The 25,530-nt window shown below is 34.3% G+C and overlaps 1 protein-coding gene and 1 non-coding gene across 2 annotated transcripts in view; both read left to right on the top strand.

Annotated features, from left to right (window-relative positions):
• The first annotated feature begins 1,219 nt into the window (after positions 1 to 1,219).
• LOC140442600 (uncharacterized) overlaps positions 1,220 to 25,530 on the top strand; it is a 115,141-nt gene continuing 90,830 nt past the window's right edge. The window contains exon 1 of the mRNA XM_072533610.1: positions 1,220 to 1,593. Coding sequence (XP_072389711.1) covers positions 1,577 to 1,593 — 17 coding nt within the window. The 5' untranslated portion in view covers positions 1,220 to 1,576. The remainder of the gene's footprint in view (positions 1,594 to 25,530) is intronic.
• TRNAT-UGU (transfer RNA threonine (anticodon UGU)) lies at positions 23,790 to 23,861 on the top strand. The gene has a single exon. It is a non-coding gene; the product is annotated as a tRNA-Thr (tRNA).

The raw sequence follows: 25,530 nt of genomic DNA on the forward strand, positions 1-25,530 counted from the left end.
GCAACAAACTCTAACCATGAATCTCAATAGGAAGCATCCTCTTCTGAAGATGATAATATTCCATTGGCAGAACAAACGAAGAGAGCATCATCAACTTCCCTAAATGCTCTTTCAGTTCAGGATATTTCGCCGTTACCTATAAAGGAATAAAAATCATCAAAAGTTTTCCGCACCCAGGACACAGTTGAATTGAGTAGTTCCCCGTACAAAAACGAACTTGGAGTACCTACGAGCTGAGTCATCTAAAGTAAAATCAGTTAAAACTATTTTAAAATTGTCAAAAATTGGTTGAGAAAAAAAGGTAGCAAAATTAGGTGTAGCTAAATCTGACAGCTGGTATTGTGAAATATGCGAGTCAGAATCAGTCGAAGAAATGATCCAATGTCTTAAATGTAAAATTTGGTTTCATGCAAAATGTGCCAATATATCGCTAAAAACTAAGATGTTTTATTGTTCAAATTGTAACACTTAAGATTGAGATTCATAATATTACATGACAATAAAGATTTTCTACATTTAGGTTAAGTTTATCAGTTACAGAACATTGAATATTAGTTTATGTTATGGTAATATATATTTTTTAACACGTTCCTCATGTTTAAATATAGATTTTAACATCGGTCCAATTTAGGGCGCTAATGGTACAATTAAAGATGCCGCTATCCCAAATTGGACTTTTGTTTATTTTTTTTTCATTTGAAAAATGAAATATTAAAAACTACCATGTATCTGTTATTTGATATTTTTTGGAATACACACAATATTAAGTAAATGATTTTTATGATAAAATTTTGAAATATTTATTAACATGTGTAATACAATAGATATTTGAAAAGTGGTCCAAATTAGGAAACCTTACCCTATTGTTGCCCGTATCCCGCCACCACGAGGCATTTACTTTATTCGGGATAGTGTTGTATATTTTAAATTATAATTAAATAATAAAATTCTGCTCTCTAAAGATATAAAATAATAATTTACATTTTTCGTAATTTAAGCATTAGGTTTTTGCAACTATTTCATCTTTACGTCCTTAATATTTAATTTTTTTTTGTATATTTTAAATAAATGTCCACATTACATCAATTATCTGACAATCTTTCAAATTCCTCAACTACTCATCAATACCGAGTGAATGGAAAAAAATAAACGGCTCGAAGAAGTGGCGGGGAGACAATAACTAACAATCTGATTGCAATTTTGGATTCACACTAGCTTCTGCTCTCTTAACCGTATCAGTTCTAAGCAGACCGGTAAAGATCGTGACAATTGAAATAATTTTCCCAAGTACAGTGACTCTGGTGTTACACTTGACAGTTTTAGAAACGGTTTCTTAAGGCGAAAATGTGGAAGCAGTATTAAAATCGACAATAACATTAAAGCGACAGTTAGATTATTTTCGATTATTTCTGATAAATTAATTTTTGAGTAACCTTCACTTTTCGTTTATCGGTTTCCGGATCTTTTATTGCGTGAGAAAAGTGGTGAAAACGGATATACAGCAAGAGGATATGCTAAAGATTCTTTTGTAACTTACATTGTTACTCATGTCTGTTTTAATAGTTTAGTTGAAGATATGGGAAATTTATCTAGGTGAGTACATACTTGCTCAACGCGCAATAATTTTTGACAATCTATTTTTTCGCCTAATGATTTTATTGTTTTTGATTATCTATTAAATTATATATAATTTTTCTTAAAGAAAATGTTACAGTGATGTATTTATATTTGTTTAATATTGAAATAATTTCTTTATTCATTGTTATTAAAAGCTTTAAAAATCGATGGAATTTAGCGCAAAGTTGAAAAGGTTTTTAATAAAATTTCAAAATTTAATTATTTGATTATTTCTTATAACATATTCTTTTTATGTACTTTCATTTTTTTTAATATTTATTTAATGTTAAGTAAAATGGTATTTTAAATTTACAATTTTTAAAGCCGAAGTCATGATTTAGATCTTCCTTGTCTATTTTTTCTATTGGATTGTACTGTCTAATATTTATCACCATATACATTTGTTTTGGGTATATTGTTATTTATAATACTGTATTAATTACGGTGATACTTTATTTCCATATGCATAGTTATGAGAATAATTTTAATATTCTTTGTTTATGTTATGAATTAAGATAACAATTGAAGAAAGGTTTCATGCTCTGAAACATATCTTTAAACATTTCTAAGAGTGGCTTTATTTTAGTTTTAAGGTCTTGCTAATCATCGGCTTTTTCTTCATATTTTTCACTTGGACTAAATTTTTGTTTATCTCAAGGTATTTTTGATTCCGATCTAATGTATTTATTTACCAATGATAGGTTCAGAATTTTTTATTATATCCTATTAGCTTTGATACCAGTTGGTGTTATTATCTATGTGACTTTTACATTATTGTTTAATTTTGTTGGTGTTATTATCTATGTGACTTCTACAGAAGTTTTGGTCGTACGTAAATTCGAAAAATAATAGTTCAAGAATTCCTGGTGTAATGAAATATAATGGCATTACTACCTCCGACCCACAAAATATTGTGAGTGTGTTTGCAGAATTTTTCAAGAGTGTTTTTCTGTCATCAGATATTAATTTCAAGGCTAACTCTTCCTCAGTTAACGCAGATTATTTAAATTTGTATCCTATTTTAGAGTCTGAGATAATTTTGGCTAGTAAGAAATTGAAAGACAAAATGACGTGTGGACCTGATAATATTCCATCCTTTTTGGTTAAGGATTGTATAGGTGCCTTAACTGTGCCACTATTAAAAATTTTTAATTTATGTCTTCTTAACAAGGAATATCCGAGTCTCTGGAAGGAGTCAAAAGTGTGCGCAATATTCAAAACTGGTGAAAAGGGTCAGGTAGAAAACTACAGACCAATTTCCATTATTTGCAATCTATCGAAAGTCTTTGAAATAGTTTTGTATAATCGTATTTACTCACGCACTCGTAATCAGCTCTCTCAATATCAACATGGTTTTGTCTCCAATCGGTCCACTGTGACAAACTTATTAATAGTTACACAATAAATCTCAGCGGCCCTAGATAATAGAGGTCAAGTTGACGTCATATACACTGACTTTACGAAGGCGTTCGACAGAATTCACCACGGCGTATTACTTTCTAAATTATGTCTCTTTGGCCTTTCTGAGGATGCCGTAACTTTTATGAGGTCTTACTTGTCAAATAGAACGCAGTTTGTTGCTTATAATGGTTACAAATCGGAAAAGTACCTACCTTCTTCAGGGGTTCCACAAGGTTCTAATCTAGGTCCATTATTGTTCTTGTTATTTATTAACGATCTGTGTGAATCAATTTCTGCACCATGTTTATGTTATGCCGATGATTTAAATATTTATTCATTGATAAGCGACCTTAATGATTGTCATTTTATGCAGAGTGAACTGAATCGAGTACATGAATGGTGTAATGTAAATCATTTGAATCTTAATGCCAGTAAGTGCAAAGTAGTTAGTTATTCTAGGAAACAGTCTAATATATACCATCCTTATATTATCGACGATAATGAACTTGAACGTTTGAATAAAATTAAAGACCTTGGAGTTACATTTGATTATAAACTCACCTTTGTTGAACATCAAAGAAGCACTTAAATTTTATGGATTCATAATTAGAAATATTCGAAATCTCACTAATACTAAGGCAATTAAATTACTTTATTACACTTTTGTACGCTGTAAACTGGAATATGCCTCTGTCATTTGGTCACCTTTTTATGATGTACATATCCAAATTATAGAGCAGGTGCAGCGTAAATTTTAAAAATTTTTGTCTTTCAAAATTAACGGCATATATCCCAAGAGGGGCATCAGCAATAGTGAGTTGTGTAGCGGTTTGGACGTAGTATCATTAGAATCTAGACGAACTAATGACTCCCTAATATTCCTGTACAAGCTACTACACAATCTCATTGACTGCCCTGATATTCTTCGACAAATAAATTTTAACGTTCCATTTTATCCAGTGAGAAATTCGATTACGTTCAGAAATACACAAACTAGAACTAATCTTATGTTAAATTCTCCTCTATTTCTCATGTGCAACTATTATAATTCCGGAAGTGCTTACTGCGATATATTTCACTGCAGTTTAAAGCAGCTTTTTAGGATGGCTGAGATCTAGGTGATTGAGTAGTTTCTTTATGTTAAGGTAAAATACTCGAAAAATGTGCTTTTTAGTTAGTACCTATGAATTATTAATATTTCATTTAACTTTAGGATTGTGTTTTGTCCTATAAATGGATTCTGTTGGACAATAAACGCTATTATTAAACGCTATCCAGATTTAGCCATACGGCTCACACTCCCTCTAAGGAGAAAATTCAGAGATACCGGTGGGACTCTTTCCGTGTTATCGAGCCCTAGGTGACTTGGTATGCTGGAGTACCTCCCAGAAATTTTCGTACACATCTGGACGTTGAGAGTAGTACAGCTTTCTGGATGGTCTTGTAGAGATGTTCATTCAGACCTAGCTTTTTTATTTTCTAGGAGGTTCTTTGGAATGACTCCAGTAGTAGAGAGAATAATAGGTATTGTCTTGGTACTTTCCATTCTCCACTGTCTTCGTATTTGAATTTCCAGATCCCTGTATTTGGCGATTTTTTCGTTCTGTTTAACACGAATATTATTGTTGTTCTAAACGCTTAAACGCTATTATTATTATTATTATTATTATTATTGTTTAATTTTTTAACACCAGTTTAAGCAAAGTAAGACACTTAGTTAACCCTTAATTTACTGGATCAATATTGGCGCTATCGGTTAATATAGTTGCAACTTGCTTACTTCTCTTTCCGAGAGAAGCAACACTAGTTAATGCAGGTGCAGGCGAAATGATATCTAATAACTTTCCCGGGGTCTCTTCCTCTGAATTTTCCTTTTCTGTGATGACTGTTTCTGCAGGCGGAGGAGTAATATCTCTGGGACACTTTGGTTTGTTTATGTTAACTGAAGGATTGGAAATGTGCTCCGGAACTGTTTCGGAATTTGCTTATGAATTATTATTAGTACTCCTCGTATCCAAATAAGCGTATTCTGTAGTTACGGATGGAATTAATGGGACCATATCAGTAGCTTTAAATGATGAAACAGCATTTTGAACTGTTGCAGATTTTTCCTAAGCTGTGGGAAAGAGTCGACCAAATGGTCGAAAGGTTTGCCATTTAAATAATGCCCTATCAAGAGCCTATAAAAACTGAGTGGTGTAGCTTGGAAGGCAAAACAGAATAACATCATTTTCGGAAGCGTATTCTAATGTTTTGACACTACTGCAATGGAAAGAGTGGCCATCCAAAAGTAGTAACACCATCCCTATCGGTTTTCTTGGAACAAACTGTTTTTTAAGTCATCGCAGAAAAAGTTCCTTGGTAACATAGGCTGATTTTTCACCCATAAATACTGTTGCATCAGGTGGCATACCTTCTTCAAAGGACTCTTTTTTTATTTTTTTTTACATTTTTTTAACCCTTAATTGCTATAACATATTCCGGCATGCTTTTAAGCTACAACCCTGTCTCGTCAATATTGTATATTGAACCAGATTTATTCATTAAAGAATGTTCATTCAGGATATTCAAGTAGAGTGAAATAAGCAGAAACATCAGTTTTGTTCATTCCTAAAGCTCTGGCAGCTGATATACCTTCAGATTTTCTTACTGACAATTGTTTATTTCTTCGTAAAAATGATTTCAACCAAGGATAACCAGTTTTTCGGTTATCCTTATTAAATTTGTGATTTAATTTAAGCTTTTCAGCTAATTCAAATGCCACTGATCTTACCATCGTCCGAGTAAGAGTAAAACCATGTTGCTGTAACTTTGTGATATGATTTACTAATTTAATTTCATTATTTATCGCAAGAGTGGAAGTCGGACCAAGTTCACGCTTTCGGAAGTCCCTGGTTTTTGAGAACTGAAATTTATTACAACTGATAACTGAACCTACAAGGTTTAGAGGCAACAACAATCCTTCAATTTTAGACTTATTTTTCACAAATGACGATGAATTAATTTCTACACTTGAAGCCTCTTCTCCTTTGGGTCTTTCTGATCAGTCGCTTATTACTACTCACATTCAATTTAGTTTAACACCGCTTTGCAAAAATAATTTTGTAACATATGCCACTACTGCTTTCTTTAATGTAAATTCAGTTTTATCCCAGTTAAACTGACAATCTATTTTTCTTAATCACTAAGATCCATGGTCAATGTGGATCTCTTTTCTTCATAATGCTATTACAACAATTTCTGATCATACAACCGAATGGCAGCTGTACAGAAATCGACTAAAACCTTGGATTCACCTCTCAGCTACCTACTTAATTCGACATAACGGCATAAGCCACAGCTTAGGCGAACATATAAACTTACTGGTTCCCTTGATGATTTTCTCAACCACCCTAATTTTTCTAACCGAGTCAAACAATCGTTGTTAAAGTTAAGAACACGATTTGAAGAATCTATCATTGCAAATGGTAATAATAAAAAAGTTTATCGGTATATTCGCACATCCTTATCTTCTAAATTCTCCATACCATTACTTCAAAAAGATGACGGGTCTTTATGTTCTTCGAATGACGAATCTTCGAAATGTTTATCGTTATCCTTTTCGCAGGTTTTTTCAGATGAACCTAACGATACCATATCTTCAAATATGTGCCCACGTTTCTCTAAATCTCTTAATAATCTCTCTTTCACATCGGATGCAATTAAACATGAACTGGATTAGACGAACCCGCCTCTTTTTCCTCAAACAGTGTGTAGAATCTGTAGCCATCCATATATCTCTCATAATGAATACTTCTTTTAATCAAGGTTCTCTATTGTCCCTTGTCCTGGAAATTGTCTTCGGTTACTCCTATATTTAAGAAAGGAAATAAATTTGGTTACAATAATTTTCGTCCAATCAACCTGGTCCCATTATCGGCAAAGTCATAAAATCGATTATTTCGGAAGCTATGTCTGAGTTTTTTCTTCAAGAAAATGTCATCCCTCACCAACAGCATGGCTTTATCAAAGGTCGTTCAACGATTACAAACTTACTTCATTGTGTAAATGATTCCTCATCATATCAATCGGCATCCTGTCTATGTAGTATTCTTAGACTTCTCCAAAGCTTTCGACCGTGTTCAAAAACGTCGATTACTGGCTAAATTGGATCACTATGGTATAATACCACTCACTAGACATGTCAGTCAAGAGCGGAGTCCCACAGGGATCACTACTTGGACTGCTACTTTTTTATATCTACAATAATGCCTCTGAGATTCAGTCCAAGTTGCAAACGTTCCATTCTTCTTTGGTCTACTTTGAGTTTGGTTGCTGCAGCCTGAGTTAAGAAAAGTGTTCCGTAAGTCATGACTAGAAGCACACATTGGTCGAACGTCTTCTTTTTCAAATAATTTGGTATGTTGCTCTTCAAGATGTCTGATAGAGCCCTATATGCAACCCAATCTAAAGTGATTATTATTTGCAGTTCAGCAGTTTGGTTGTCCCTGGAAATTTGGATTTCATGACCTAAGTATTTATATTTATGAACTAATTCTATTTAATTGCAGTCATCTTTTGGATTTGTCATGTATTGTGACTTTCCAAAATTTATGTTCAAACCCACTTCATTACAGGCGGCATTCAACTTAGTAAGCATAGTTCCAATCTCTTTTAAGTTATCTGTTATCAGAAGAATATCATTCGCAAATCATAAGTGGTAGATCATTTCGCGATCGACATTGATTACTTTGGCTTACCATTCCAATTTTTTGAAAGCATGTTCAGAACTGTCCTAAAGAGTTTGGGAGATAACTTGTCTCCTTGTCTCATTCCTCTATTGATTTTTATACAGTTTGCATCTCTGTGTAGTCTTACGATCATGGTTGCATTATTGTATATGTTCGCCATCAGTTTGAAGTATCGATAATCTATGCGACTTTCCTCCAACGCTCTTATTGCGCTGTTAATTTCTAACGTATCGAATGCTTTGTGAATATCTACAAAAGCTGGGAGCAATGGTCGGTTGTATTCGATGAATTTTTCTATAATCCCTTTTTTGCAATGTTGGTGGTCGTTGGTGCCAAATTTTTTTCTAAAACCTGCCTGTTCCCTGTTCCCTAGGTTGGTAAAAATCGAATTTTGCTTCCCGCTTCAATTTTTTAAAGCATTTTCCAGAATTGCCGTAAAGAGTTTGGGAGATAACGTGTCTGCTTGTCTGAGATTCTTCAGCTTCGTTTTTCGAATAAAAAGTTTTCATTTTTAATGCGTTGACATAATTAGTGACATAGATATTATATCATAAAATATGTATATATTCTAACTTAGTAACTTTTATCTTTAAAAATAAATTGATACCTGTACTAAATTGTAAAATCACCAAGTGTTTTTCAAAATGTACACCTATATATCACGTAATTTTTAAAAACAATATTTTCAGATGTGTTAAAAACAACGTAAAATATAATGCATTACTCCTGTCTAAGAGTTTATTACTTTATAAATTCAACTCCTATAAAAAACAAAAAATGTACATACAGGCCAAACCTTCAAAATGCTCGCGTCCAATAAATTCTTAGTGAATCATAAGGTTGTAACTTTTTTACAAATTGTGTCAAATCAAATCTAAAAATAAAAAAGAAGTACGCTTAAAAATCAATTAGTAACAAACCAATACCGTCTTCCTTACACTAACGAATTAAAATAACAGTACGGTACTCCTAGTGGGATGATATACTATTAGTACCGCCTTTATTATTGATATCGTCTAGTATCATGATACTATAACTAACAGTCTAGTATTACAAGTTAGAACTACTAAGAACAGACATAAATTTATGATTTTATACAACTAGTAAATAGACTAATGATCCAGAAATGTGACGAACTAATAGATCATTTCAAACAAATATTTTATTACTTAACGTTTTTTGTCTACCTTGTTCTAGAAATTCAGATCTTTTGTGTTTCTTACCCGTCGTCTAGTTTTTTGTTTTTTTTTTATTTCAGTGAAAACAGAATTTGGAAAATGGGGCTGTGGGCAATCTATAACATAAGGCGTAACATTCGTCGATACATTCACAATTCACACATGCTACAAGTCTACCAATACTGCCGATTTAAACGTCAACGCTTCAACCTCATCCACAAGCGTGAAATTTATCTAGCACACCATAAAGTTTCATTTTATTTGTATATCGAGTGACTTATCCCCTAAAAGTTTTACAACTTTGTCATAGCAATTTCCATTTGAGCTATAATTTTTAAGTTGATATTTAGGTTTTAACCGATTTCGCTACATTGAAATTTAAAGTTTTTGAAAATTGCTTCTTGTGTACACTTTAAAATAAAAGCGCTTTAAAAAGATGGAAACAAAAATTCAGGAGAATGGGGATACCGCTCACCAACACTATGGTATATACGCTCAACTTTGCAGACGATCAAGTAATAATGGCTCAGGATTATGACGATTTAAACTATATGCCACGAAAATTAATTGAAGAGTATGATATATGGGGTCTAGAAGTAAATAGAAAGAAAACCGAATACCTGTGCATTGGAGTGGAACAAAAAGATCTCATATTATAAAGCCACGATAAAGCACTGCTGTGACTACAAATATCTAGATATCACTATTTCACAAGTTGGAACATTAGATAAAGCCATAAGAGAGAGAAATACGTCAGGGAAAAAAGCCATCACAATGTTAAACAGCAATTCATCAGCAAAGAAAATAAAAAGAGGATATATGAGACTATAGTAAAAAGTATCACTTTGTACAGCTGCGAGGTGTGGTCACTGAAAGAAAGAACACTGCCAACGCTGAAAGCGACGGAAATGGATTTTTGGAGAAGAGCTGCAGGAAGATCTAGAAGAAAAAGGATTACCAATGAACGCATTAGAGAAATAATGGGAATCAAACGAACAATCACAAATGACCTAACAACAAAACAACTTATCTGGCTCGGTCACATAAAAAAAATGGATGAACAACGAATACCAAAAGAAATATTAAAATGGCAACCAGAAGGAAAGAGAAAACGAGGTAGACCGAGAAAAAGTTGGAGCGAAGGAATAAATAAAGAACTGAGAGAGAGGGCCATAGAAGAAGACCTATGGAACAACCGGACTAAGTGGCGATCGGAAGTTGGAAAACGGCGGAAAACGTTATAAGCCGAAAAGTAGTAGTATAATACTCGTAGTTACCTATTCTAATAAATGCCATTTCTTCTACTACACGCTGTTTTAGTTACTTATATCGAAGTGTACACAAGAAGTAATTTTCAAAAACTTTAAATTTCAATGTAGCGAAATCGGTTAAAACCTAAATATCAACTTAAAAATTACAGCTCAAATGTAAATTGTTATGACAAAGTTGTAAAACTTTTAGGAGATAAGTCACTCGATATACAAATAAAATGAAACTTTATGGTGTGCTAGATAAATTTCACGCTTGTGGATGAGGTTGAAGCGTTGACGTTTAAATCGGCAGTATTAGTAGACTTGTAGCATGTGAATTGTGAATGTATCAACGCATGTTACGTTATGTTATAGATTGCCCACACCCCTATTTTGCAAATTCTGTTCTCATTGAAATAAAAAAAAAACAAAAAACTAGACGACGGCTAAGAAACACAAAAGATCTGAATTTCTAGAACTCATAGTAAGGGATACAATTTAATTGAAAACTAAATTAGTAACTAATTACTAATAATAACTAAAATAGTATATTGGCATTTACATTATTTCGAAAAAATTTAAGAATTTCGAGACCAAAAGTGAACAATTTATTATTTAGACGAGACATGATATGACAGGTATGATCCCGGTAGCAAGAGTTCGACTGATGGTTCACTTAGGTGCCAGTTGAAAGGGGTGAATAGTAATTGTAGGAAATATGAAAACGAATTGGTAAATTTAAGATTGAATTTCAAATAATATGGTTCTACAAGTTATGCACAAAATCGCTTAACTTAAATTGGTGTTCTTTAGGATTTGGTTAACTATGCAGACCCAAAGGTGACTACTCAATTTATCACTGCTCAATCCCTGCAATGGATTCCTTCCATGAAATTCTTGTTGGACGCGAAACGGTACCGCCTGATATGTAACGTCCGAATTCTTCACCTTTTTCGTTGAAGGCTGGAAGTGAAGTCGTACTGTACCTTCTAGGTTAAAATCTACTCATTGGGGCATGCCCATTTGGATATATGTGTGCGTCGAAGTAAAATCATATTATGTGGCGCTTTGAATGAAATGCGACCAATAAGCACATAAGGTTATTCTGCATCATTTCAAGGAAATATAATTATTAAAATCTAAAACTTATTCTACTCGAAATAAATTAAGCATTATAATAATATTCAAACTAATCGAGGAACTAATCGAGAAGCTCCAAGAGAAACACGATCATATAAATATCCACCGAAGGATTCGTGAAGCCACTGGTCAATACAAGAGGAGAAACACACACCTCCTCATAAATAAAGACGGTAATCTGGCGACGACAGTGAATGAGAAGTTGGTTACCTGGAAAATATATATCGAAGAACTTTTCTGGGACGACTGAGGCAACCTTCCAGAAATAAATTGCATGACAGGGCCGTCAATTCTAGAAAGCGAGGTAAAGGCTGCTTTAAAACAGTCTAAGAATGGTAAGGCTACAGGTCCGGACGAAATACCCGTTGAACTTATTAAGGTGATGAGTGAAGTGAGCACGAAGGAGTTAACTGAACTGTTCAACGCCATATACGATTCGGGTAATATCCCAGAGGAATGGCTATTGTCAACATTTGTAACGATACCAAAAAAACGATCTGCGAAAACGTGCGAAGATTTCCGAACTATCAGTCTTATGAGTCATGCACTTAAAATTTTTCTTAAAATCATACATGCCAGAATTTACAAGAAATGCGAAGAAAATGTCGGTGAAATGCAATTCGGATTCCGCAATTCCATGGGTACACGTGAAGCACTTTTCACCTTACAAGTCCTACTTCAGAGATGCCGCGATGTCAGTTGTGATGTCTATATTTGTTTTATTGACTACGCTAAGGCATTTGACCGTTGTCAGCACCAGAAGATGGTCACCGCACTACAAAGAGTAGGATTGGATGAGAAGGACATTCGGATCATCATGAATTTATACTGGAACCAGCGTGCTTAAGTCAAGGTCAAAGACCAGCTGACCGACCAAGTGAAGATCATGCGAGGAGTAAGGCAAGGATGTGTGCTATCGCTGACTCTTTTCAATATATACTCTGAGGAGATTTTTAATGAAGCCCTCAAAAACCTAGACATAGGAATCCGAGTGAACGGTGAATACATCAATAATATCCGCTACGCCGATGACACTGTGTTACTAGCAACCAGCCTAAACGATCTGCAGGCCTTACTAGACCGAGTGCTAACTGTGAGCGTAACATACGGACTGAACCTTAATATTAAGAAAACTAAATTCATGGTTGTCAGCCGTACAAATTTAGATCCCGGGGCACTAATGGCAGATAGCGAAGAGATCCAGAGAGTTGACAGATTCACTTACCTCGGAACTACCCTCAACGTACAATGGGACTACGCTCAAGAGATTAGATCCAGAATTAAAATGGCACGGTCTACATTTATTAAGTTGAGATCCTTGCTGTGCTGCAGTGATCTCAGTTTGGGAACCAAGATGCGGATAGTGAGGTGCTACGTTCTTCCAGTGTTACTATATGGAGTTGAAGCCTGGACACTGACGCAAGCCACTGAAAATCGAATCGAAGCCTTCGAGATGTGGATATACAGAAGGATACTAAAAATATCTTATGTGGACCATGTCACCGACGATGAGGTCCTACAGCACATGACAAAAGAAAAAGAAGTGCTTAATTTAATTAAACAACGTAAGCTTGAGTACCTCGGTCACGTGATGCGGAACGAAGAAAAATATCAAATTCTTCAACTCGTTATGCAGGGTAAAGTATTTGGCAGAAGAGGACCGGGACGCCGTCGTATCTCGTGGTTGAAAAATCTCCGACAATGGTTTGGGATGACCTCAGCCGAGCTGTTTCGCAGAGCAGTCAACAAAACCATAATAGCCTTGATGATCGCCAACATCCGGACCGGATAAGGCACTAAAGAAGAAGAAGAATAATATTCAATATAAAATAAAGAAATAAGGATTCCCGAACAAGGGGTATCTTCGAATAAAGGTTCTCGAATGATTATTTTGCACTGTGGATCTTCAAATGGTTGGGTACCAAATGGGATAAAGCTTTGCGGAAAAAAAATAAAAAAGTGTAGTGTAGATTATCATCAGAATATGAATTCTAATATATTTGAAGGGTGGTTTAAGAATACATTACTTCCTAATATAACACCCAGCACTGTGATAATTATGGACAATGCCAGCTATCACCTAAGACTAAAAAAAATTCTGCACAGTTCTTCTTCAAAACAGAAACTAAAGATTTGCTCTAAGATAATGATTTGTATTGTAAAGGGAACTATAATAAGAAACAATTACTTGAAGTGTTTCATATTAAAACTTAAGACAAACAATATATACTTAACACGATTACAACAGAACATGGCCATACTGTTTTGAGGTTACCACCTAATTTTTGCAACCCCATAGAACTTATTTGGGAACAAATAAAAAAACGTATTCGGAGGAAAAATATTTTTCCAAAATTTCACGCCAAAGTGATTGATTTAATTCGATATGAAATATCAGAGACCACAAGTGTCGACTGGAAAAAAGCAGTTAACCATGAACTTAATTTAGAAAATGAATTCAGAGGACTAGGACAATTAACTTCAAACAGTAACATGAGAGCTCGTTTGCAGAAGAAATATTTTAGACTAGGCAGGCTAATGTGGTGACCATTTGAGTTAAAACCATTCAGTTTTTCATTTATAATGAAAAGCCATTGCGGAAGCCAGCCTGTTCTACCGGTTGGTAATTATTCATTTTTAAAGCAACTGGTTGTTAATAATTCTCGAAACAGTTTGTTTACTAACTGAGAAACGATATAGGTCTACAATTCTTTAGAATTTGACATTTGTCTCCTTTTCTGTGTAAGAGTATTACTAGACTCTCGTTCCAGTCGTTAGGGATTTTTCTATTGTAAAGACATCTATAAAATAGCTCGGACTCGGAAAATTACAGATTAATTAATTTATTAGACACAACACTAAAATTAAAAACCAAAGTAAGAACAAATAAATTAAATGAAATTATAACACTAGCAGAAGAACAACAAGGTTTTAGGTCGGGAAGAACATGCACCGACGCTATATTTATAATGAGGTAAGTGCAAGAGAAATCATTAGAATACCATAAACCGGCATATCTATGTTTTATGGACCTTAAAAAGGCAAAATCAAATTAAAGGAAGTTATCCACAAATTAAATACACAGCTTTTGGTTAACCAACATCCAATTGACAGAGTGGACAGCTACACATACCTTGGTACCAACATTAACAGCCAATGGGATCACATGAAATCTCTTTTCAGAAGTCACGATTTACCACTTGCTACCAAAATCTCTCTCATTAGATGCTATGTATTTTCTACGTTATTATACGGAGTAGAGGTCTGGACACTTTCCGAAGCTTCTTTAAGAAAACTCGAGGCATTCGAGATGTGCTGTTACAGACGTATTTTAAGAATTTCATGGGTGGATCGTGTGACCAATGTTGAGGTCCTACGTAGAATAGGCAAGGAATGCGAGATTATTAATACCATCAAAGAGCGCAAACTAGAATATCTTGGCCATGTTATGAGGAATGAACAGAGATACGGCTTGTTGCAACTCATTCTTCAGGGCAAGGTATTTGGAAAGAGAGGACCAGGGAGAAGAAGAATATCTTGGCTTCAAAACCTGAGAAAGTGGTTTAATACATCGACAACCGGACTATTCAGAATAGCAGCAAGCAAAGTTAGGATAGCCATGTTGATCGCCAACATCCGGAACGGATAGGCATCGTCAGAAGAAGAAGAAGATCCACTTATTGTACGGAAGAGAGATACCTCTAGGAATAATCAAAGCGATCGAAAATATCTACTAAAACAACACAATAAAAGTAAAATTAGAAGAAAAATTAACTGACCCTATTGAAGCTGGCAATGGGATAAGACAGAGTCCTCTATTGTTCAACCTGATTATGGATAAAATAATAAAAAAAGTAAGAACTAAAAAAGAATACCAAATGGGAGAAAAACAACTTAAAATAATCTGATATGCGGACGACGCAATAAATACTACTCTCTCAGAGTATAGATGATTTACAACGTATGCTGCACTATTTAATATAACCACCAGAAAATTTACCATGTTAATTTCTCCAAAAAAGACAAAATGCATAGTTATAACAGCAAATTTACTAAGATGTAAATTGGAGCTGGAAGGTCAGATAATAGAACAAGCGATGGAGTTTAAATATCTAGGCATCACATTATGTAGCTACGGAAAGCTCGAAACGGAAGTGGAAGATCAAGTGAATAGAGCAAACAGAGCCGCAGGCTGTGTGAATGGAATGATTTAGGAGAAATAAAAATACCGGAAAGAAATGTTGACTGGACAAAAATAATGTTAGAAACAGCAGATGAAAATACAGAAAAATTGATAATAAAACCATAATAATAGAACCCAGTTCTTGATGTTCTCCAAGGTGGAGAACATCAAGAACTGGGTAAGAAATAGAAGAGTATAATGGAATGATCATATAAGCCGAATCGGATCAAATAGAGTAGTAAAGACGGTAAGAGACTGTTTCATAATAGGAAGGCGATCAGTAGGAAGACTACGTAAACGATGGAACGACAACTTATTGGAAACATTGAAAAACAATCATGTCTACATAAAAAGAAGAAGAAGAAGTATAGGAATTGTTACTGTCCTGCTTGTTTATAGAAGCTTGGCAATTATTGTAACGTCGTGTTCTAAAGCTTTATGATTGTTTAGCTCTTTCTATTTCAAATCTCTCTATATTTGGTAGTACCTCTGATAGGAAATTGTGGTTAACTTACTTAACTTACTTAATTTAAAACAAACAATTTCTCGTTCTTTACTATATTCTGGATACCAGGAAATCTATAATAGTTAGCATTTTAATTACAAGTAAATTTTAATAATTTATCATTTGGCAGATAAAATAAACATCTTAATTATTAGTTTTCTTACCTTCACATGGTATATTTCCTATAATCTACAATAATAGCGTTATCTAAGTTTTCGATAATGAAACGTTTAGAAAATACTAGTGATTATATTTTGACTCCCAGTCTCCCGGTAATTTTGTTATTAAATCCTCATCTTTCCGTAATGTTTTCATACAGATTACTTGAGTATTAAAAATTAAAAAGTGTAACGATTGAACACGAATATAGTGCTTATAGAAAATTAAAGTTTTGAACTTATGTAATTACTTATGGAGATTTGTGCATCGATCCGTTACGGATGTTAGGTGTATTTCATTTTCACTTTCATTGATCACATTCTCACAGCTTGTCTTGTATAGATTATAGCCAAAGAAAAACGTGAAACCATGACAATGCCAAGATCGCTAGGTGGCGGAAATTGAAATTTGAAAAGTGTTATTACTTCACGTCTTTGCTTTATGGTTTTAAGTAGTACCGTTGCATAATTAGTATACATAATAGTCGCAGTACGATAGATTACAACATAAAAACTAATGATCCTTTAATATTTTAGTCTGGATATACATATTTAAAAAAATATAAAGTGCTTTTCAAATAAAACCATCCACCTTAAATAATTTTTGAACTCCTAATTTTTAGGAAAATATTTGTAATATATTTGTAATATTTGAAATATTTGTACGGAGAAACAATATGTCATATTTAAGCTTGCTGGGAAAGGCATCCTCTTACCCCCCGTACCATCCCTTATTTTTTTAAATTACTTTCACCTTTTTTTTTATTTGATCCATATTATGATATTAAGCCGTAATTGGTTATAATAACCTTTATTATAAATTAAATATATTTTTAAAAAAGGAAAAATTAGAAAGTCAACTGATGTTAGATTTCCATGTTAATGTAACCTTAGGTTAACATAAGAATGTAATTATCATTACAACCAATTGTGGCATAATCTCATAAAAAATATAATTGTTAAACATGCCACAAAAAAAAAACAGCTTCAAAACATTTAAAAATCAATCCATATATATAATAACGGATTTATTACGGCTGTCACCGCTTCTCCGCCCCCAATTTCCATCTTTTTCTGTCATATGCAGTTGCCTCTTCTAAGTCTCTTGCCGCCATTGCTTCATCCATATCGTTGCGCCAACTTCTCCGTGGTCGTCCTCTCTTTCTTCTTTCAGGAGGGATCCATTCCAGTACTCTTCTAGGCCATCTGTACTCTGGCATTCTTTTAACATGTCCGAACCAGATTAACTGTTTTCTTTCTATGTTATCATTGATATTTCGCTCCATTTTCATTTCGTTTCTTATTTGTTCGTTTCTAACTTAATTATTTCTTAACTTATTTCCAGCTTCGATCTACCGTAGCTTCGTCTCAGATAATCCATTTCTGTCGTCATAAGTTTATTTCTATTAGCTTTGGTGACGTCCCATACTTCCGAACCGTAAAGTGTAATACTTTGGACTATACTACCGTAAATGTGTTTTTTGGTTTCTCGTCGAATTGTTTTTTGCCAGAGAAGAGAGTTTAAGGCACGGGTCGCTGCTCTGCCCTTGTTTATTCTTTCCCTGATTTCATCTACGCTATTTCCCTCTTGTTGAAAATGACCCCCAAATATTTGCAGGATTGCACGCCTTTGATTTTGTCGTCTTCCAAGACTAGATCACATATTTCATCTGTTCCCACTGACAGATATTCACATTTTGTCATACTCATGTTTAGACCTGTCACCTCATATTCTTCTTGCAGTTTTCTTACCATATAGCTAAGATCGTAGCTGTCTTCGGCAATTACTACCTGGTCATCCGCAAAGAAAAGTGTATATAGCTTGTTTTCTTCCACCGTTATTCTCATGTTTCTACATTTTTTTACCCATTTAACTAAGGATCTGTCCAAATAGATTTTAAATAAGGTGGGTGACAGACAGCAGCCTTGTCTTAGTCCCTTTGTTGTTTGAAAGGAGAGGTGATTTCTTGTCCCATTTTAATTCTTGCAAAGTTTTGTTCGTAATATTTTTGAGTGGCGTTAATAAGAATTGGGTTTATTTTCAAGTTACCCATTTCTATCCATAGTTGGGAGATCGGTACACTGTCATATGCTTTTTCCAAATCTATTAAAGCTATATGGGTTTTTCTATTTCTCTGCACTCGTTTTTCCATTGCAATTTTTAATGTGAAAATATTATTAATAGTGGAGCGTCCGACCCTAAATCTCGCTTGTTCTTCGGGTTGTTTGTCTTTAATATTATTTTCTATCAGGTTTCGTAGTACTTTTGAGTATAGTCGGCCTATAGTAGCAATCACTGCGATCCCTGTATAGTTTTTAGGATCCATCTTTGTGCTTTTCTTGTGTATTGGAGAGATATACGATTGTCTTCATTCTTCTGGAACTTCTTCTCCGTTTAAGCATCTTTCGAATAATTTTAGGATCATTTCAAACAGTTTTGATGATCCATACCTAATCAACTCTGGATGTATTCCGCCTGAGCCTCAGGATTTTTTTAATTTCATTCCCTTAACTGCTTCTTTCACTTGTTCTATTGATATTTCGATTCTTTCTTCTACTTCCACTTGTTCATTTGTCTGTTTAAACCTTTCTCTTCTCTCTGTTCATAAGTTCTCAAAATGCTCTACCCATGTGTTCTCTGGTATTCTATTTATTATGACTTGATTTTTTGTCATTGTTCTCATCGTTTTTATAGTTCTCCAGCCTTCAGAGCTCTTTGTCCCTCCTATATGGTTTGTCTAGGTATTGGCATTTTTGTTTCCATGCACTATTTTTCTTTTTAACGACTTCTCGTTTGACTTCTTTATTCAAGTTTTTATATTGTTGTTTTGTATGTTCGTCTCCCTGTTGTAATAACTTTAGATATACTTCCTTCTTTCTTTTTATCTTTTCTTCCACTTCTTTATCCCACCAATATGGTTTATCTACTCTCCGTACCTGTGGCCCTAAGGCTTCTAGCGCTGCGTCTTTCATGCAGTTTTTTATATGTTCGTATTCATCCGTCATTGATCTGTGTGATTCCTGTAGTTTTTGTGTTAGTCTCGAGGAGTAAAGTAACTAAAGTAAAATCAATCCATTCATATTTTAAATTGACCTCAACGAACAAAATATATCAGTTATTTGCAATTATTTTTTAAAATCATATTTGTCTTGCGATGAAATTTGCTTTAACAATGATGGCGACTCTTTTAAAAACTTATAAAAATTAACACATTCATATTTCAAATTAAATTTTAGAAACAAAATATTTTTTAAGGTTTTAATGCCAAGTTGCGATTTTTCGGCGCTGTCCATATTTTTGTAATCAATGAAAAAACGCGCTCGACGTTCGCAGAAGTAGCTGGTAAACAAAAGAATTCAACAACTCGTGCAAAGCTTTTGTACGGAACGTGATTTTTTTCCGGGATTTAACGGGATGATTAAAGTGTTGTAAGCATTCGACCCAGCGTTGATGTGGTTTTGTGTGATTTTCGTTCCAAGATGTAATTTTATCACTGGTCACAAATTTCTTTACATGTCCGAACTCGTCAAATAATTCAACATTGTTTTCTTCTACGCTAATCCAATGTTTCTCTACCATGAAGTTACTCGTTGCCTCGACTTCATTCCAATTCGGCTCGGTAGCGAGTGTAGCCCATTCAAATATGAGTACATCTTCAAACTGTGATTTCCACTGCTCGAGATAATCGATGCAACTTTGATAAAATGGAAGGGCTGTTTGCAACACTGTTTGTTTATCAATACCGAGGTCCGCGTCTGCTTTGTTTACTTTGTTCAATACAGCTGACGACAGGAACTGTGAATCCACTCTTGTTTTCAACGACTGCTGGAAATCGTCCAAAGCCTGTATCATTTCAATCGCAGCTACTTCTTCACTTTCAATTCTTAAGACTGCCCGATTGACAATTTTAACCTATAGAAAAAAAAAACAATTGCAATTCAGGTTAGATTCAAATATTCAAGTTATGAAGTGATTAAAAGTCATTTTTGAACACGTTTCTTGAGATGGTTTTACATTATGCAATTTTCATGATAGGCAAGAGCCAAGCAAGACAAATTATGCAACAGCGCATGCCCACGCGCTATTTTCATGCAATTCCTGTGCTGTAGGAAAAATTAAAACGTGTTCAATTTTTCATACTATTTTGCTGTAAGTTCCTATCAAAATTCATGTTGCCAGTATAAGAAAATTTATAGTTTAGAATAAAACTGAACATTATCACATTTTATTGTGTAAGTTTATAATATTATTTATTGGATGTAATAATTTGTAATTTTTATTTTAATATATTTAATGCTGGACTGAAATGAAATATCTCATCATCATCATCAGTGGCATTACAGCTCGTTATGAGCTAAAGCCTTCTTCAGAACAGTCTTCCATTCGCCCCTGTCTCTTGCAACTCTTCTCCATGCTTTAACTCCGATGGATTTTAGATCATCCTCTATATTATCTTGATACCTAAGTTTTGGTCTTCCTCTGGCTCGTCTTCCCACTGGTCCTCTTCGGTCGAAAATTTTTCTGATCGTTGCATCTTCATCTCGCCTAATTACATGTCCTACCCATCGAAGGCGTGCTAATTTAATATATTTTACAACGTCAGATTCCCCAAAACTTCTATATAACTCAAAGTTGTAGCGCCTACGCCACAAACCCTGTTCTTGGACTCCTCCATATATTTTCCTAAGAATTTTTCTCTCGAAACGTTTAAGCAATTCTTGGTCGTTCTGTGTAAGTGACCACGTTTCAGACCCGTATGTTAACACTGGCCTTATTAGTGTTTTATAGTTTTTTATTTAGTGTTTTATATATGGTAACTTTAATTTTTCTGGGTAGTTTTGGGGCCACATGTTTCCTCAAGTCATAATAGCACTTATTGGCAAGCACTATTCTTCTTTTAATTTCTTCGCTGACATTGTTGTCTTTGGTCAGCAGCGAGCCCAGGTAGACGAAGGTGTCCACACCTTCCAGTTCCAGATCATCAATTAATAGTCTAGGTATCTGGTTTCCTGATCTAGTACAATACATATACTTTTTCTGTGCGTTTATTTTTAATCCCATTCTAAGTTCAGACGCCCTTAGTGATCGAAATGCTTCGATCAGAGATTCTGTGGACCTAGCAATAATGTCTATGTCATCTGCATATCCGACTACTTGTACAGATTTATTAAAGATGGTGCCATTCGTATTAATATGGCACTCTCGAATTAATTTTTCTAGTGCAAGGTTAAATAAGAGACACGACAGTCCCTCTCCCTGTCTCAGTCCATTTTTACAATGGAAGGGTCTGGAAAAGTCGTTTTGGATTCTGACTCTTTACGCCTGTGAGTGTAACTTCCGTTAGTTGAACAAGATGAAGCGGCATTTGAAATTCCACCATAGCCTGTAGAAGGTGAAATATCTAAAGTTAATATTTTGGTATATTTCTTTTGTTGGCAACAATGAAAGTGGTATCAAAAATTGCACAGAAATAGCTCTGATGTAAACAGGCTAGGCACAAGATATGCCATACAAAACAAACTTGCATAGAATGGGACTTGCATTGCCTAGATTTAAAGCTTTTACCTGATCAAGAATGAACAACAACCAAACTTTCGAATATGGGTCCTTAAAAAAATCCTTCAGTAATTTTGGGCTGTTTGAAGTTTCCAGAAAATACGCTTTTAATCGATCATAAACTCGTTGATAACATTGATTGCACGCATGTGAACATTTCCAAAAAGCGTGTTTTCCCATAACCAAGGATTTTCTGGTATTCAAAGTTTGCGGTTTCATAAAACTCTTTAAAATGTGTGACACGAACAGTGAAACGATAAAAATGTGAATAAATTTTCGCCATAATTATTTCCACGTCAAATGGTAACATATTGCAGCCACATTACAAAATGTTGTGAATAATGTGAGCCGCACAACCTATTCCCATCAAATTTGGATTCACCTGTGATTTTAGTTTGTAGTAAACATTGTTTTGCCGACCTCGGTTTTTACCACCAAAATTAGTATTAGTATTATCGCCGCAGAATGAAACTAACTTTCTTGATATGTTGTACTTTTCAAGAGTGTTCCTCAAGAGTTGCACAATAATATCAGATGTTTCCTCATCTTCAGCCGTAAAATTCAATATTTTCGTCTTCATGCCTTCTAATGGAACGAAATATCTCACCACAACCGGGAACATCTTTACGTTTCCATGGTTAGATGCATCGATAATTATACTGACGTATATTGCGTTGTTCATTGCATCAATCAATTGATTTTCGATTTAGGGACCAAAGGCATTTTTAACAATTGCCTCACATTTAGTACGAGCTGACTGAAATTTGGTCAATCCAAAGCAATTCCGAAATATTTTCGATGAGCAATCAGCTGAGCGAAAGTTTTCATTTTCCTTAATCATATACGCCCAAACACCTTCCCGAGCTGCTGTCTCTAAATCAATATTACTCGATGTTACTGGGCCTTGAAAAATTCAGTATTTTTTTTGCTGCTTGGCGCGGAGCTAATACCTCTTTGGTACTTTTCACTTTTGATGTGACTCACTACATCCGCTCTACCACTGTGGGCGATCGAAAATTCGGATCCACAAGTATCACATTTTACGTCACTGTTACTTTTTTCAAAAATAGGAATTCTTCCAGCAATGTTTTATTAAAAGTGCAATAGCGTTTTTTCTTTTTATTTTCTTTTTCTGGTTCCATATTAACAATAGAATATAATGAAAAATGTAAAGTCAACTAAACAATGCTTCGGACCTTCGTAGATGATCACTAATCTATTTGAGGCTTCAAACTGGTTAGTGACATGACATAAATGTTTACATAAAATCATATTGCAACGCAGCATATTTGATCTTGGTTCAAAGCACGTAACGGTTTGGAAATGAATCATTTATTCTTCAAGAATATAGTGCGAATGAAATCAAGAAGTTTGTTTACCTACTTAGAACTGGAATTTGAGATAAAGATGACCAGAAGGTGCCCCAATAATATTGGTTTAGTTAGTGATGGTCTCTATAGGGACTTTAAGTCGGCTGACTATGTGAAAATAACGGATTTTTTGTCACAGTTCTGTTGGGATCATTTATTTTTAGGAAAGCCACTGAACCAAATTATGAATTTTTTTATGATATAGTCTACTTAGCTATAGAATTATTTATCCCCCTAAAAAGGTATTCAAAACGTAGATTCCCTTCTTGGTTCTCTCCTGAGTTGAAGGACCTGATAGTTGAGAAAACAAAGCTTACAAAAAATACCTTTTATCTAAATCACTTCTGGATCATCGCACTTTTTCTCAGCTGAGGGCCAACTGTAAATTAATAAAAGCCGAAGGCTACAGAAATCATATTGATTTACCAGAACTATCGCTAGGAAATAATTTGAAGAGATTTTGATCGTTTGTGAAACCTTCCCTACCAAACAATTATTAGTGCTTTTCCATGAAATAAATTGTTGTGAGGAATGTGTAACAAATGTGTTTTAGATTTATAAAAGATCTAAAATAATAATCTATCTATCAGAATTGTTCAACAAATAAACAATTCAAGAAAATTTTAATTTAAAATAGATTTTAAAAATAATGAATTTGTCGCGTACCAAATAATGTAAAATATAAGATGAATTAGCATGAGCCTCTTTAGCTCAGTGGCAGAGCACTGGTCTTGTAAACCAGGGGTCGTGAGTTCAATCCTCACAGGAGGCAGATTGACGAAACAATCTTTTTTGTTTTTTTTTCTCTATATTACATAAAATTGTTTTTTTTGCAAAATTACTATAGGTTAATTTATATTTTTACTAACTGCTTAGAGAGTTTTAATATGCTAAAATAATTATTCGCAAATAAAAGTAGAGTAATATTATACAGAGAGGAAATAACTTATATAACAATCATTTTTGACCTTATTTTAGAAAATTATAATGAACGCTTCGACCCGTCAACTTTAGAGCATAGTACGTTCTTCGAATAAAAATATAAATATACAGGGTGATTTACACCCAAAAATATAAATATATAAACATTGACTCCAGCACCGATAGTTTTTTTTATTGGGACAAATTGTATAATTATATATTTTTGAAAGTTCTTTAATAACTACATTTTTTTTCATAAAAAAGTATTTCAAATTTAATAAGCGTCTTATAGTAAATGGAGTGTGCTGATCACGAATATGTGATTAGTTTTTTGCCAGGACGTCAGGTTTTCAAGAAAAGTGTGTTTGAAATTTTTCAAAGAAACTGCCAAAAATACGCAGAAAATATTTATTGAAACTAATTTTAAAAGAAATTTACACTGTAAAATTGAGTTGGTTATAAAAAAAGCAATGCAGTATAGGTAATCTACGTTAGGTTAACAACGTTATCAACGTTAGACAATCGTTGCTTTTTTGAATAAAATCGTTCTCTTTCCGTGAAAACTGCGTTTTGTAGTTTTCTATTTGTGGATTTTTTTGAGCGAGTCCCTTTCCAGCAGTAATTGCCATCATTTTAATATCCTATCTTCCGTGGTAACGTCTCTCCATCTCCTTTATGTCTTGATGGAAACTCTCTCCCTATCCCTCGCTGACAGCTCCAAGTTTTTCGAGAAAATAAACAACGTTTTTTATAATGGTCGGCCATGTTGGCTACAATTTCTTTGAAGCTTGGAGATTTGTTGTTTTCAAGGAAACCTGCTTCAGATTCATCCTGGGTCATTGTATTCTGGAACAATCTGTCCGATTTTAAGGTTCGAATTTGAGTGTCTATAAAAATTCCTTCTTTAAGTTTAACTTCAGATAGTGTAGGAAATTTGTCACACAGCTATTTAAAGCAGTCACCTTGTTTATTTAAAGCTTTGACAAACTGCTTCATCAATCCTAACTTTATGTGAAGGGGATGTAAAAGAACTAATTTTGGGTAAACTAATGCATCACGCACAAATGTCTCAATATTGACAGAACTCGACATCAATACTAGGCTTACCACAATCATCAACCAAAATATAGGACACGTTACCAGACGAATTGAAGGCATGGAGAGGTTGGTGGTTGAAGGCAAGGTAGATGGTAAAAGAACCCGAGGAAGATCACCACTTCGATGGTCAGACCAAATAAAGTGCGCTACCGGTTACTTTCTGTCTGAGGTAGCACACCGCGCCCAGGAGAGAGAAGAATGCATAGCAACCATTCGTCAAATACCATAACTTCACCACATCCTTACGAAGGATAAAGGATAGAGGAGGAGGAGGAGGAATGCATCACGCTGCACATTTTTTTGTCCCGGTTCAAGTCTTTCCCTGAGTGGCCATTCTTTCTTCACGTAATGTAAATTTCGTGCTCGACTATCCCATTCGCACAAAAAACATAGACACTTTGTGAATCCAGACTGCTGGCCCA

Source organism: Diabrotica undecimpunctata, chromosome 6 (assembly GCF_040954645.1).
Source record: "Diabrotica undecimpunctata isolate CICGRU chromosome 6, icDiaUnde3, whole genome shotgun sequence".
NCBI lineage: Eukaryota > Metazoa > Arthropoda > Insecta > Coleoptera > Chrysomelidae > Diabrotica > Diabrotica undecimpunctata.